The 14,533-nt window shown below is 35.4% G+C and overlaps 1 protein-coding gene across 1 annotated transcript; it reads right to left on the bottom strand.

Annotated features, from left to right (window-relative positions):
* Positions 1–2,876: 2,876 nt before the first annotated feature.
* LOC146134839 (MAP kinase-activated protein kinase 5-like) lies at positions 2,877–14,336 on the bottom strand. The gene is made up of 10 exons (XM_083394940.1): positions 14,216–14,336; positions 13,622–13,771; positions 12,460–12,666; positions 11,634–11,819; positions 10,707–10,781; positions 9,031–9,224; positions 8,535–8,652; positions 5,759–5,892; positions 4,374–4,566; positions 2,877–3,431 (listed from the first exon to the last, which is right to left on the bottom strand). Exons 1-10 carry the CDS (start codon positions 14,261–14,263, stop codon positions 3,315–3,317), a joined length of 1,422 nt encoding a protein of 473 aa, XP_083251066.1. The 5' UTR covers positions 14,264–14,336; the 3' UTR covers positions 2,877–3,314.
* Between the last annotated feature and the right edge of the window lie 197 nt (positions 14,337–14,533).

Genomic DNA, 14,533 nt, shown 5'->3' with positions numbered 1-14,533 from the left:
TTCTCATTCTCATTTGCTAAAGCTTATTATAATTAACCAGCTGCCATTTCTTTAGGATATAGCCTTTACACTTATAGCATTCTCTAAACCTTTTTCTTACGAGATTCTCATCAATTATCGCCGCCTGCATTTTAAGTCTGGCACGCGTTATCTGAGCAGCGCTAGTAAAACTTCCGGATCCCTCGCTATACCAGCCTTACTACGAATCTCCTGGAATTCATAAATGCGGCGCGTCTCCGGTCCCAGCCAGAGCGACACTTAAGCACAAACACGCAAGCACTAAGCAGGGGTTAGCGACACAGACGGTCGCGTGTATTTATACTTGCAGGCCGTTTTGACCGAGCTACGGCGGCCACACCTCGAAATGCAGCCGGCTCCTTTGTTTGGGCCTGTTTTTAGGCTTATTTTTGGACCATTTTCGGTCCAAGGAGAAAAAGATGACGCTAAGAGGCCGAAAACAGGGCGACTTGACTGGTTATAGCAAAGGTCTATAGAGATGCTAAACTATGCACAATTGTGTTGGGTTCTTTCTTAGGCTAAACATTTAAAATGGTGCGAAAACGGCATTTCCCTGAAGCACATGCACGGCTGTGTATTGTTCAGCATCTTGGAAATCTGTTTCTTTTTCAGTTTTTTTTTTATCCTAAAACGTGACCTAAATTTTCTGGTAGTTAGCTATCGTTGTTTTTGGTAAACCGTACAATTGATAAACTAAATGTTTATAGACCAGACATATTCTCGTCTTGCAAAACATTTCTTCACATTTTTACATCATAATTAAAGTCAGTAATTTTTTAAGATGTAAGAAGAAATATCTTTTTTGATCAAAAGGACGCTTGCGTCTCTATACCCAAACAGAATCAACTTAAAATTTGTCGAGGTCCATAATCAACACTTCAACGGTCTCTACCAGTTGAGCTAACCTTGGCTGAAACAAAAAACGGCCAGGTGCTGAAAAGGGTCCAAAATCGAGGACCCAAAAGGGTGCCTGGCCTCCTTGTAATTGGCCCACAGGCATACTTACGCTGTCAGGGGCTGCAGATTGTCGCGAGGTATCGCCCCGTGTCACAATTATCGTCTCCTTCGCATAACTGGCTTGTCATTTGCAGCTCCCGAGTGCAAAGTCACTTCGTAAACCGCGACCGCCACGAACGCGCTTGTATAACTGTTTTAACAGCGAATAAAGCAGTGGTTCTTAACCTTTGTCAACCTGTCCAACCCCACGTCATTCTGCAAGCTTTCGTCGAACCCCAAATTTTGAGCAGAATTGGTTTCTTCTATAAAACATTTAATCCTAAAACACCTGTTGTTCTGTAGCCAACCCGTGCGCTAATATGCAACTGAAACTGGGCATAATCAATAAACTTGCATTTATATAGGATGAATTGGCCAAACTTTCAATTTAAGAGGTTACATGACGCCTGCCATTGGCACATCAAAGAGATTCAAATTTAGCTTGAAATAGCAGCATTTATATTTCAGAGGACGTTCTCGCCGAACTACTGAAACAGCTTCGATCGAACCCTGGTAAAGAATCACTGGATTAAAGGAAGCCAATCGAGACCGGGAGAGGGACGGTCTGGTACAGGGGTTCTTAAACTCGGGTCCATTGGCCCTTTGAGGGTCCTTGAACTAGTTTTAGGGGGTCCATGAAGGCCTAATTGGAATATTAGTGTATATTTGAAAATTAATCATTTTTTTAAGGAAAAATGTTGAATTAAAAATAAAACGTTTTTGCACTGGATGTACATTTATTCCATTTCAATTTCACATTTTTGAACAGCAAAAAGCATTTTTTAAATCTATTGTTATTGTGACAATAATCGTTGACGTCATATCTAAAAAAAGTCTTGCCTACGCTGGTCCACGCGAAGCAAAACCATTTTTTAGGGGTCTGCGGTAAAAAAGTGAGAACCCTGGTCTAGTATTTCTGAGCAGAGTCCGAGAAAGTAAAAGGGGGAAAAAAAGGGGGAGAGGGGGTGAGAAATCCAAGCTACTGCTGCTTGCAGACTTATGAGTAACTATTGGCGCGATAATCGTAAAGTTATTTCAACGTCAATGTGCTAGTTGATTTATTATTGTTAACTAAATTAAATCCTGTTTGCCGGAAAAGAAGTCAAATTGCCTAAAATAAGCCATCGTCTTCACAGAATTTTTAAATCTACAGCCTTGGGCAGCAAAACTTTATCTTAAAAAAATACCTTTGCTCTTAAAAATAAATCACAAATTACAGAACCAGTCTTATTTACAAAAATTATCATGGGATTTGGCGTTAAAATAATATAAAAAAAACAATAAATAAAAACCCCAACTGCTATTCTGACATTTGCTTCAATCGCGAAACGCGAGTTTTTATATTTCTGTATTTCTCAGTAGTTCAAAGCGAGCGACAACAAGCCTTTAAAATAAAGAAGGATAAAGATTACAACCATCAAAAGCCAAACGACGATACAGCTTAAAACGCCAATGCTATCTGCGTTCTATTAGTGCAAGCAACTTTATATTGAAGCTGATCTACGGTTACAAGTCTATTCAATGAAAGATACTAACACATAGGTGTACAACAACTGTGATCTGCCCTCTAAGTCGTTGTTTTAGCAACGATAACGTCACAGCGCAACTATTTTATGGCATCTTACACTTAAACAAACAACACTTAATCAGCACAAACAGTTTAAAAGCTTATAGTGCAAACTGTTGTTACAATTTCATGCGAAGCGCTTGAGGTGGCATACACTGGTTTAAGGTGGTCCAACGTTATCGTGAGCCGCACACAATAGGCTGCATGAGGGCTAGGGATGTCCGATAATATCGGATCGGAGCCGATACCCGATATCAAGTGGTAGTATCGGCACTCGTCCGATACTAGAGTGGTATCCGTGCCAACCTGAAAGGCTTAATTAACATAAAGCACGGCAAGGCTAGACCAAATGAACTATAGGCAGGGTTAGTTGGAGTTGTTTATCCCGTAATTTGCAACAGGTGAGATAGAAAATAAATACATATATATACTTTTTAATAATAATACAACAAGTAGCATCGAATGGGCATCGATACCAGGCTATTGGTACCGAATAGGAATGTCCTATTTTATTACATTTTATTCCGATAGCGAAACCCGATATTGTGGACAAAAAATATCGCGATCTGATATTGGATTACCGATACTACCACTTGGTATCGGGTATCGGATCCGCTCCGATATTATCGGACATTCCTATAGTTACACTATAATCTAGTTGTCAGACACCAATAATAATAGCAGACATCCCTACGCATGGCTATAGCGGCAAAGTGCGTTATATCTTGTGAGGTCAGCCATCGCTTGTAGTGTGCGCGGATTGGAGAACCTCCTTGATATCCCGGCACAACTTCTTCGAGTTTATCTCGCTAACGAAATGATCGCCATCCCAGCGGTGGTTTTCCAGGATCTACGAAGAACAAAAAAATAATTTCAATGGGGTCGGTTTTAAGCAAAACTTCGGTTCAACAATTATAAAAGAAAAAAAATCGGAAATCACATATTAGAAATGTCCTATAATATTGGATTGAATACTTTATATATGTTAGGTTGTGATCGTTTTACTAAAATAAGGTTGGCATATTTTGAAAATATAAAAATCCCCAATTAGGTATCGCTGTCGATCCAATATTATCGGACTATCAAAAGGATGTAACTTCAGCGAGAAAACATGCACGACAGAATCTCGCTAAAAGCCGAGTTGTCCTTGTTGGACGAGATCGCCGCTTTATTAATTGAAATAATGTTTCATGGAACACTATTCTATATACTGCCTTGTTATATTCTATATACTGCCTTGTTATATTCTATATACTGCCTTGTTATATTCTATATACTGCCTTGTTATATTCTATATACTGCCTTGTTATATTCTATATACTGCCTTGTTATATTCTATATACTGCCTTGTTATATTCTATATACTGCCTTGTTATATTCTATATACTGCCTTGTTATATTCTATATACTGCCTTGTTATATTCTATATACTGCCTTGTTATATTCTATATACTGCCTTGTTATATTCTATATACTGCCTTGTTATATTCTATATACTGCCTTGTTATATTCTGGGCTTGAAACACGGCAGCTTTCCAGGTTCAGCACTTTCAGCTAATGGAAGCTACGACGCCCATCACGGAGCGCAATATGCTAGACTGGATAACTTGGCCGAACCGGGACTGTGGGCTGCCTACCCACGCGGTAACACGAATGTTACTTTTTTCCCAATTAATTGCTGTATCAAGGACCCTAATCAAGGACCCTAATAACCAACAGTCAAAAAATGAAATTTTCAGAGATGGCGTCACAAAGTAACGACATAACAGGACATTTCGTCTTAAAACCTCACCTCGCTAAAAGCCGAGTTATCCTTGTTCGACGAGATCGCCGCTCTCACCGCTTCCTCCGTCACGCTCTGCTGCTCGCTCAAGTCCGATGACGTCACGGGAAAGAGCAGGGTGGCGATGACGTCACGAAGCGCTCGCATCCAGGTCGGGTCTTCGACGGGGGCGATGCGCAGGGGTGAAGGGACTTCCCCCTGTCTAAAAGGTGAAGCGTCGTGTTTTTGTAAAAATTAAGAAACAAAATTGGAGCAGTGAGCTATTGCAGTGCTTTTCAGCCGGGTGTAAACCCCAGGGTTGTTAAAGGTGTACTTCATTGATGGGGTGTACTTGGGTGTACAAGATGCCGCAATACAATAAGCCTATTACAGGGTATTACAATAAATAACTACATTTATTACCAGACTGACTGGAGTGTACATTGCATGGCACAACATGCATTTAAACGTACGTAGCTTGTATGATGCTATATTCTGTTTGTGACATCATAACCAAATATTTATCTTACTAATACTTATTGTGGGTACTAACTAGTTCTTCATAACGGTTAATAGTTCTTTTTGCAGCACAACAGGGTGTATGTTTCTACAAGTTAAGTCCATTGCGTGGTTTCTTCAGTAAACGTAAAAGTGTGTACTGTTCCATGTCTTCCAGGTAATATTACAAAGTTTAAAATATGTCTAAATTGCATTTTATACAGTATTTATTTATAGGTTTTAAAAGTATTTCTAAGCCTAGGGTTTGCCATCCTAAATTTGGTCGCTGTTTGATTCGATTGGATCGCTGACTGATGTTATCCACATGGTAGATAAATTAAGATCGGTCCAGAGCAAGATTTTTTTAGTTAAGTTTTTTGTAATCTAGGCGTTCAGCCTTAAGTGTACACGGTGTGTGTTGCAAAATATTTGAACTGTGAAACTTAGAACAAAAATTGATCCTTCCTTTTGCTTTTACGCAGTAGGCTGTAGATTAGTATTTCTCACGACCCTAAATTTGGTGCCCGTTTGATTTGGTTTGGTCGCTGACTGTGGTAATGATCAGGGTTATCGATAAACTTTTTTTAAATGCCGCAAAAAAAATTGTAACAGATACTCCCTTAAAATACGGAGATTACCAAATGAAGGTAGATACACCTAACAAAAACATTGACGACTGTTTCTGACACAATCAAAAAATAGAATCCTAATTCAAAGAGGTTATCAACTGAAGGTAGCTAAATCAAACATCAGCAAGCTAAAACTTTAATCTATTTTGAACTACCAAAACAGACAAAAAATGGAATCCTAAATCACAGAGGTAATCTATCAAAGGAGCAAAATCAAACATCAGCTAAGAAGCTTAGAAGTCCAATCTATTTTGAGCTGCCAAAACAGACCAAAAATGGCGTCCAAACCTGTTGAGCTGTTGTCGTCTCACTAGGATAGGGTTAATGACGGATTCGAATGGTTTGAGGTCGATAGGTCGCTCAACGATTCGCATTTTACGCAGGTGCGATTCGTGGAGGTCTGCCACTTCCTGGAGTTTCGCCTATAAGGAAAAAAGCTGCTGAAAAGCGGATTTGGGAAAAAAATCGACGAAAGCGCGAACAAAAATAGAAACCAAGAGGGCTTTATGGACTCTAAATATTTTTTTAGGGGCTTTAAAACATTTTTTTGGTACTGAAATATTGAATTCTCGAACAAAATATCCAAAAAGTGTTAAAACAGATTAAATAGTGGCACTAAAAACTTTTTTCCATCTTTTGTGTTAGTATTTTAACTATTTTTCGGGCAGGAAAGGACAAAGTCGTTGCTGAAAAGCGAAATTCTAGAAAACATGATAAGTGGAAAATGGCTCAAAAATTTGTTCCAAAGACTTAATTTTTTTTTTGTCGAGAAAAATGATATAATTAGCTTTTTGTCATGCGCCCGTAATCCACTTTTCATAGGGGCACGAGAAAAATAATTCACAACTCACAAGACCAATAAGCGCATTGCTAATATTCAGATCAAAACCAAACCGATCATGTTTTGTTATTTTCGAAAAAGCACGTTGATTAGCTACACTATGCACGGATCTGTAATGTAGCTTGATAATGAATGTTAAAGCCAAAAGGTTGAGTAAATCGACATCATCTTGATTAGGAAGTAAAATGCAATGAGAACTTGCTGTATTCAACAACAGCGCAAGAAAATGCGTTGAACATTAGAAATCCGCATTTTGACTTAATAAAAAACGAAAGTTCGATGCGAGCTTGTATCATCTTCAGTTGATGTGACTGAGAAGTAATTCAAGCATCTTATATATATTTTAGAATCACTTATAAAAGGTGGGACGCAATTCTTATCATTCTGAGCTTTTAATCGTACCCGGGACGCATTTTTTAATTAGCTTTTGACGTTTTGTTTTATTTGTGAAGCTTGTTTGAGCATAGTGATGACGTCATTCCGTATAGGATCGGATCACGATAATTATCGTCTAAAATATCGGGTATCGTATAGGAATGAAATGTTAAGTATCGTGCATTCCTACTGATGACGATACAAGTTCGTATCGAAACGTCTTTGTGAAAATCATGTCAATTTAATCGAATTTGGCTACGACATTTATTTTTTAAATATTCTTCAAATTAAACGATAAAAGCGGCCACATTTACAGGGTTATGTACAAAAAGCACGAAAAAGTGCAAAGCAGAGAAGCACATGCCAATGCAAACCGCAATCGAATGAGGTCTGGCACACAAAACCTTAAATCTGAAGTTTCATGACAGAAACAAAAACTTAACTAACTTCTTGGAAAACCTCCTGGGGCAGTTCCTGTGAAATCAAGAACGTTAGATCTTTTAAAACATTTCGACTCGGCGAAGATAACAAACCACCAGAGACGAGTTCTAGTGGTTTAAATTTGGTAATTTTAATTGAATGCAAATTAAGCTGTCATTTTATATTGTTATTTATTCATTAATTCATCGCAGGTGATAACTTAAAACTCAAATGTGCAATGTAAAATTTTTGAGGGGTTAACGACTCTAATAAGGTTAAGATCAGCGATAGACCGATATGTCGATAATATCGGCCGATAATCTACTACCGATATATCGGAATCGAAAAAATTACCGGATATTTTACTGTCAAAATATTATATAGATTTCCTTAAAAAAAAAAAAATGCTATTGTTTAAACTTGAAAATTCTCCTTTGCTTTTATATTCATGGCTTAGTGATTCAACAAAGTGTTTCATTCAGTTTGTCCAACAAGACGTAAAGTTAACATACAAAAAAACGGTTGTATGAATAAATAGGTAAATCGCTATCAGTTATTGGTTGGCTAAACATAAAAAATAGGTTATCGCTAATGGATCAAAAAAGTGCTATCTGTCGAGAAACCGCTGGAATCAGGGTCATACAATATATCTCAATGGTTAAACAAAAAATGACTAAGTTTTTCGGGTTTACAATTTTTCAGACCCCAAACGCGATCAGTAGAACAACTTTCATGCGCCTTGTAGACGGAAAGTTTATCTGAAAGAAAAGTTTATGTGTGAAATAACACTTTGTCCCAACAAATACTTTGTCGGAATCATACGTTTAAACCAAAAACCTCTGTTTAAAAATAGCCTAAGCGTAAAAAAGTTGTTTGTAAAATGTGAACATTTATATAGCCAACTAAAATATTTTAAACAATTTTACTTTAATACATTTTTATGTTAGACAATACTGATTTCTGCTAGAAATGATGAATTGCCACAGACGAAGTACAAATCATAGCTAACCTCGCGAATATAGAAAAAAAAAAAAAACAGTACCAGAGTAACAAGCTTTTTTTGTTTTTGTTTTTGCCTTTTTAGATTGATCGTATATTAGAATAAAGTTAAACAATTAAGTGATTTGTCGCAAAACAATGAAACTTAAATTTACGGATGATAGCGCTATTGTAATATCTTATTTCATAATATTAAATTACGGGTAATTATTGCTCAAGAGTGTCGTAGACATTTCAAATCCTTTTGGATCAAATTTTTGCTCTATTAGTAAGCTTCTTAATATATTTCTCGCGAATAAGTAAAGAACAATACTGCTTGTGATAAAATACAAGATATGAAGTACAAAATCATACCTAACCTCGCGAATGTAAAAAAGTACCAGAGTGACAAGGGCTCCTAAACAATTATCTCCGTAAAGAACAGCTTACCTTGTTTGTCATAAACATGGGCGACTGGAGTAATGTGTCGGGAGCTTCCTCAGTAAGCCAGGAATGCTGGACGAGGTCTTCGATCGACATTCGTTCGTGGGGGTCAACGCACAACAACCTGCACAGCACATAAATACTACTGGGACCCTCTTAAATATTTTTTACGTCATAAACTAACGCCATAAAACAAGTAGACTTAAGAATCCTGTCCTGATCTGTTTTTTTAAATAAAAATGTTCGTTTTAAAAAATGCATTACATTTCAAAAATATACACAAAGATTTTAATTAGGCTTTCATGGAATTCATGGACCCCAGTTTAAGAACAAGTGATTTTTTTTAACCCTTCATTCATTTTCAACAAAATGAAAACAAAAGTATTTTCCCCCTGAATAAGATAACAAAAGCAAACAATGGAGCATAATGGTTGGTAGTTGTTGGAAGACGTAATAAGAATATTAAAGACCATACAGAAGTATGGTTGCAAGCTCAATTTACCTTTTCACGACGTCTTTTGCTCGATCGGAGACCCTCTCCCATTCTCTCTCCGGGAAGTTGTAACTCCCGTTCATGATCTTCCTCCGCATGCTCTTGTCTATTGTTCTCCTGGAGGAAGGATGCTCCGAGTAAAAGGGAGGATAGCCGCACATCAGGATGTAGATGATCACACCGAGGGACCACATGTCGCAACTCTGCCGCGTAACAACGAATTGTAATTCTAAAACGGCTTTAAGTTTAAGTCAATTCACTTGTAAAATAACTTAAGTTTAAGTCAATTCACTTGTAAAAGAACTTAAGTTTAAGTCAATTCACTTGTAAAATAACTTAAGTTTAAGTCAATTCACTTGTAAAAGAACTTAAGTTTAAGTCAATTCACTTGTAAAAGAACTTAAGTTTAAGTCAAGTCACTTGTAAAAGAACTTAAGTTTAAGTCAATTCACTTGTAAAAGAATTTAAGTTTAAGTCAATTCACTTGTAAAAGAACTTAAGTTTAAGTCAATTCACTTGTAAAAGAACTTAAGTTTAAGTCAATTCACTTGTAAAAGAATTTAAGTTTAAGTCAATTCACTTGTAAAAGAACTTAAATTTAAGTCAATTCACTTGTAAAAGAACTTAAGTTTAAGTCAATTCACTTGTAAAAGAACTTAAGTTTAAGTCAATTCACTTGTAAAAGAACTTAAGTTTAAGTCAATTCACTTGTAAAAGAATTTAAGTTTAAGTCAATTCACTTGTAAAAGAACTTAAGTTTAAGTCAAGTCACTTGTAAAAGAACTTAAGTTTAAGTCAAGTCATTTGTAAAAGAACTTGAGCAACATTTAAGTGATTTGTAAAATAACTTCCGTCTAAGTCAAGTAATAAGTCAAGTGACAGTCATTAAAATTAAACGTTAAACTATAAAAATTGGTAACCTCTTTCGATTATGAGCAATAACTCAGCACCTGAGAATGTAAATTATCACACTGAGTGATCACATCGCAGCTCTGTCGTGTAACAGCGGTTTAGGGCCAGATTAAAGCAGTGTTTCTTAACGTTTTTGGTTTCGCGACCCCCTTTGTACTTTTCAAAAATCTATGCGACCTTCAATTTTAGGGAGTCAGATTAAAAAAGACATATTTTCTTAACGTAAAAGACAATAAAAATATGTCTATGTCCTGGGATCTTTCCTTAACAATAAGAAAGTTGGCCATGAATCAGTAGTACAAATGTTTTCACTTTCAAAAAGCGGTTTAACCGAATTTCTAGGAACCGGTTAAATACCACCACTGCCTAGTATTAGTCATTAAATGCAATACTTTAAATTCTTTGTTAGCAAGGTAAATAGCTTGTTCTGTTTTAAGGATCTGGACACAGTAAACCCAAAACATTGACCATTCAAATATGACACTTGACCCCACATAAATTTGAAACTACTATACACCAGCTTATGTGCTAAGCAGGATAACCGAATTACCACAACCATCTATTAGTGATTTTATGCAATGATTTAAATACTTTGTTAGCAAGGTAAATAGCTTGTTCTTTGTTTTTTTTTCTTGGTAATCATTGGCCAGCCAAGTATGACACTTGGCCCCATATAAATTTAAAACTACTATACACCAGTATGTGTGACACTTGAATTAGTTAATTTATGACCATGAACACCTGAAAAAGGATTTAATTTATAATCGACCAACCTTGTCGTAAGTATAAAGAGTTGAAGTGCTGATGCTTGTTCGTTCCCGGCGATGTCTTCGTTGTGCTTCAAGAACCTAAATAGTCAAAGCAGTGAGAAATAAAGAAATGGTTCGGGAAGATTTGTCAATAAAATTAATTGGCGGAGAATTAAAAATGTATTAAGAATAAGCCTAGCAAGGTATTTCCATATTTTAAAGGGGTCGTGAGTCATTAAAAAAATGAAAGAGGTTCGCCAGTCGAAAATCTAAAAGTTTGGGAACCACAGATCTAGATTAAATTAATTTTAAAGTTTAGGTTTTAGGCAATGCAAAACAAATGACAAGTTCAATCAACTTTACAGTCAGATAACCGTTCAACTATTAAAAAAAACAAATTTTAGCTAAAAATTTCAAATCATTTTGACATTGAAGATAACTCAACAACCTAACAGGTTGCACTAAATATGTGAAATGAAAATCACCTTGACCCTTGCAAAATAAACAGCAGAATACTCTTTTCCAGAATTGTTGCTTCGAATAAAGATATTTACTGCCGATGCCTTTGTCGGCGAAATATATATATTGCTTCAGACAAAATTTCTAAATTAACTGTTTATGTGCTTCATGCAACTACTGGTGCCCATATAGAAGTGTATTAAACAAAGTAATGATATTTTTAATTGTTTTTAATTAAATGTTGATTAAATGTTTAAAAGTGTATTTAATGTGTCAATAAAAAGTTTATGAAATACTGATTAACGTAAAACAAACCTCATTGCGATATCTCATCATTTCACTTTTTAATAATTTTTTTAAATTGTAAAGAGACTTTATGGACACCCTGTAGATCTTTTAAGATATTTTACTACTTGTCTGACCTGAGCTGCTAGCTTTGATAGAGTATTCTGCTGTAACAACCTAACATTTAAACTTTGGTAGAAGGCTGACCTGTGGTGAAACATAGTAGGGCGTGAATTGTGGTGTCATAAGGTCGCCATTATCAAGCTTCGCAAATCCAAAGTCGCAAAGTTTGATCGGAGAATCGTCCAGTGTGGATTTGTAAAGAAGGTTTTCTGGTTTCAAGTCTCTGTGTGCGATGTTTTTGCCGTGTAGATGCTTTACTGCAAGGGCAATCTTAAAAAGACATAAAAAATATACAATAGTAGTTGCAATATACATTTACTTGTGCATACAGTTTGTCTGGGCAGTAACAACAATGCGATGATATATTAATATTCAGAGTTTTCAGACATTTTTAAGGACTTTTAAGAACATTTCAAAGAAAATGTACAAATAACTATAGTTTGATCATTTACGTGTTTTGAATATAATTGATAAACAAAACAGTAGAAATGCCATGATCATCAAAATAACAAATAGTTTAAAATTTTGTTTAAACACATATCTTAAGCTGCATACAAAATAAACTCAAAGACTTGTTTTTAAAACTTTTTGATACGCAAATCAATTCAAAATTAATCCAAGACATTGAAAGACTTAGAGGCAACCCTCATCATAACTATATACACTCAAATATTGCAACCCGAAAAATAGTTAGGTGACCCAGAATATAATGCATACAAAAATGTTATTAAAATTTTCATGTATTATGTTTAAATATAGTGCTTTTATAAATCTTAATTTTGTAAAACTGTTTACTTGCTGTATACCGGCACTTTTTTCAAAATGATTTAAACAACACTATTAAATGTCACCTAAAAATGAATATGTCCGCAAAACAATAAAATAAAGACAACAAAACTGCGTCACTAACCTGCATTGTAGTTCCAGCTGCATGTCTTTCTGTGAAGCCGTGTTGTTTGCTGATGCGGAAAAATAGTTCGCCCCCGTCCATCAGTTCGAGGACAAGAAGGAGGCGCGACTGCGACACCGACTCTCCGGGAAATTGGAGGTCGTTGCGGTAAACTTCGTACAAGGAAACCACGTGGGGGTGGCCACTACACTTCCAGTGCATTTGAACCTAAAAGGACAGAAATTGCAAAATTTTTTTCAGTGCTTTTCACGAAGTTATTTCTACAGTTAGTTGGGCGACTGTGTTTACTTTTAATCAAGAAAAAATAAACTCAAATTCAAATCTTGAGCCTTAAGTACGACCAATTTGATGATTTCTTGGGAGTTCCAGGCTCGGCTCTGGCTTTATAGCATATACTGTACCAATTTACATAACTAAAACAGGGTAAATATACAACAATTCACTAGAGATTTCGTATAAATTCATCCATAAAAAATAGAGGGTGTCATATAACTCATCCAGGCACAATACATAGTTAGAATAAATTTAACTATGTGCTATTTAACCTCTACAATTCACAGTTTGCATTCTTATTGAGTCGACTCTGACTCCGCAGACCAGCTTTAATCCATAAACTTCACATTTGAAACTAACTTAGGTTTTTGTATACCATTGTTGTTTGACAATTTTAAATGGTATGCAAAAAAAACTATTAAAATTTTTTGGAACCTTTAAATTTTAGATTGCTCAAAGTTTGATTTTTGTGTGCACCTTTTGAGAAAAAAAAATCAGGTTTATCGTAATATATACATACAATAAGGTCACTTTTGACATTTTTTTGTCTAAATTTAAAAACTTTTAGCACCAGAAATGCAGTTGCTGTTGTAGCATACTTATAGACAAGAAGTAAAATAAAAAATAACAGATACTATACTGAATTTGTTTTAGATAGTAGTAAGAATCTTAAAGACCATAAAGAAGGAGGTATCATTTTAAACATTCAAAATGATAACTATACTTTATAGGCTTTGATAATCTTACTACGTCCTAAAAGAACCTCCAACTATTATGCAACAATGTTTTAATTTAGTTATGTGTTAATTTTGCAAAGACTAGAATGAGACACGAAAAAATATTTTGCTACACTTTCTGTTTTATTGTTTCATTGATTATACAAATTTACCTCCTGTCGTGCTTTGGCTCGGTCAACCACGACTTTTACAGCAAACTTTTCCCCTGTGCTACGTTTTGTGGCGACACGAACCGGCCCAGAAATCCCGGTTCCAAGCTTTTGATTCCAGTCCACATCGTACTCATCTGTTATTGATGTGGTCTAAACAAAAATTTACACTAAAATAAGTATCAGCGTTTATTAGGACAATTATCTTTTTGAAATGTACACATTAGGTCAAAACTTGTCAAAATTATTTCAGGTCAAAATCGTTTGCAAAATGCACAAAGATTGGTCATAAAATTAACAAAAACTGAAGTGAGCTATAATTGTCCTTCAGTTTATAAAATTTTATCCTTTTTTATTGTATTATATCTTCATTAGAGTAATATAGACAGAATTTGCAATTCAGCAGAATAAACCATACAGGTCTGGTTTATTTCACTAGGTTTAGCGTGAATTTCGTTTGTTTTTCAGAGTGTTGTGTATCCCTATTTTGGAAAGTGTATTAAACAGTCCTGCAGTTCAAAAAATAAATATACAAAGTTCCCTGTTGTAATTTCTTCAAACAGGTCATAGAATATTATGCTTTAAATACATTCTTACCTTGATTTCCAGGTTTTGATCATAAGGATTATCAGTGATTGTTTCCATCGCAAAATTTACTTAAATTCACTTTTTAGATCCAGATACATTTAACAAGTCATTTAATGAAAGTCATTGTTCTGACATTTTGGGTAATCCCCTTAGTTTGTTGTCGACAAATGCAAATATATAACTGTCTACGTTCTCACAAGGCGCCTAATTAAACGCCGTGGGGAAATTTATTTCTACTATTTAACTGAACCCAAATGAATGACCAAGCTATTATTATTTTAATAAGGATGTTGTTAAAACTAAAACCGCTTTTCTAAGTAGATTATA

This window comes from Ascidiella aspersa, chromosome 8 (genome assembly GCF_963924565.1).
Source record: "Ascidiella aspersa chromosome 8, kaAscAspe10.2, whole genome shotgun sequence".
NCBI classification, from domain to species: Eukaryota; Metazoa; Chordata; class Ascidiacea; order Phlebobranchia; family Ascidiidae; genus Ascidiella; species Ascidiella aspersa.
This window is presented reverse-complemented; position numbering and strand designations above follow the sequence as displayed.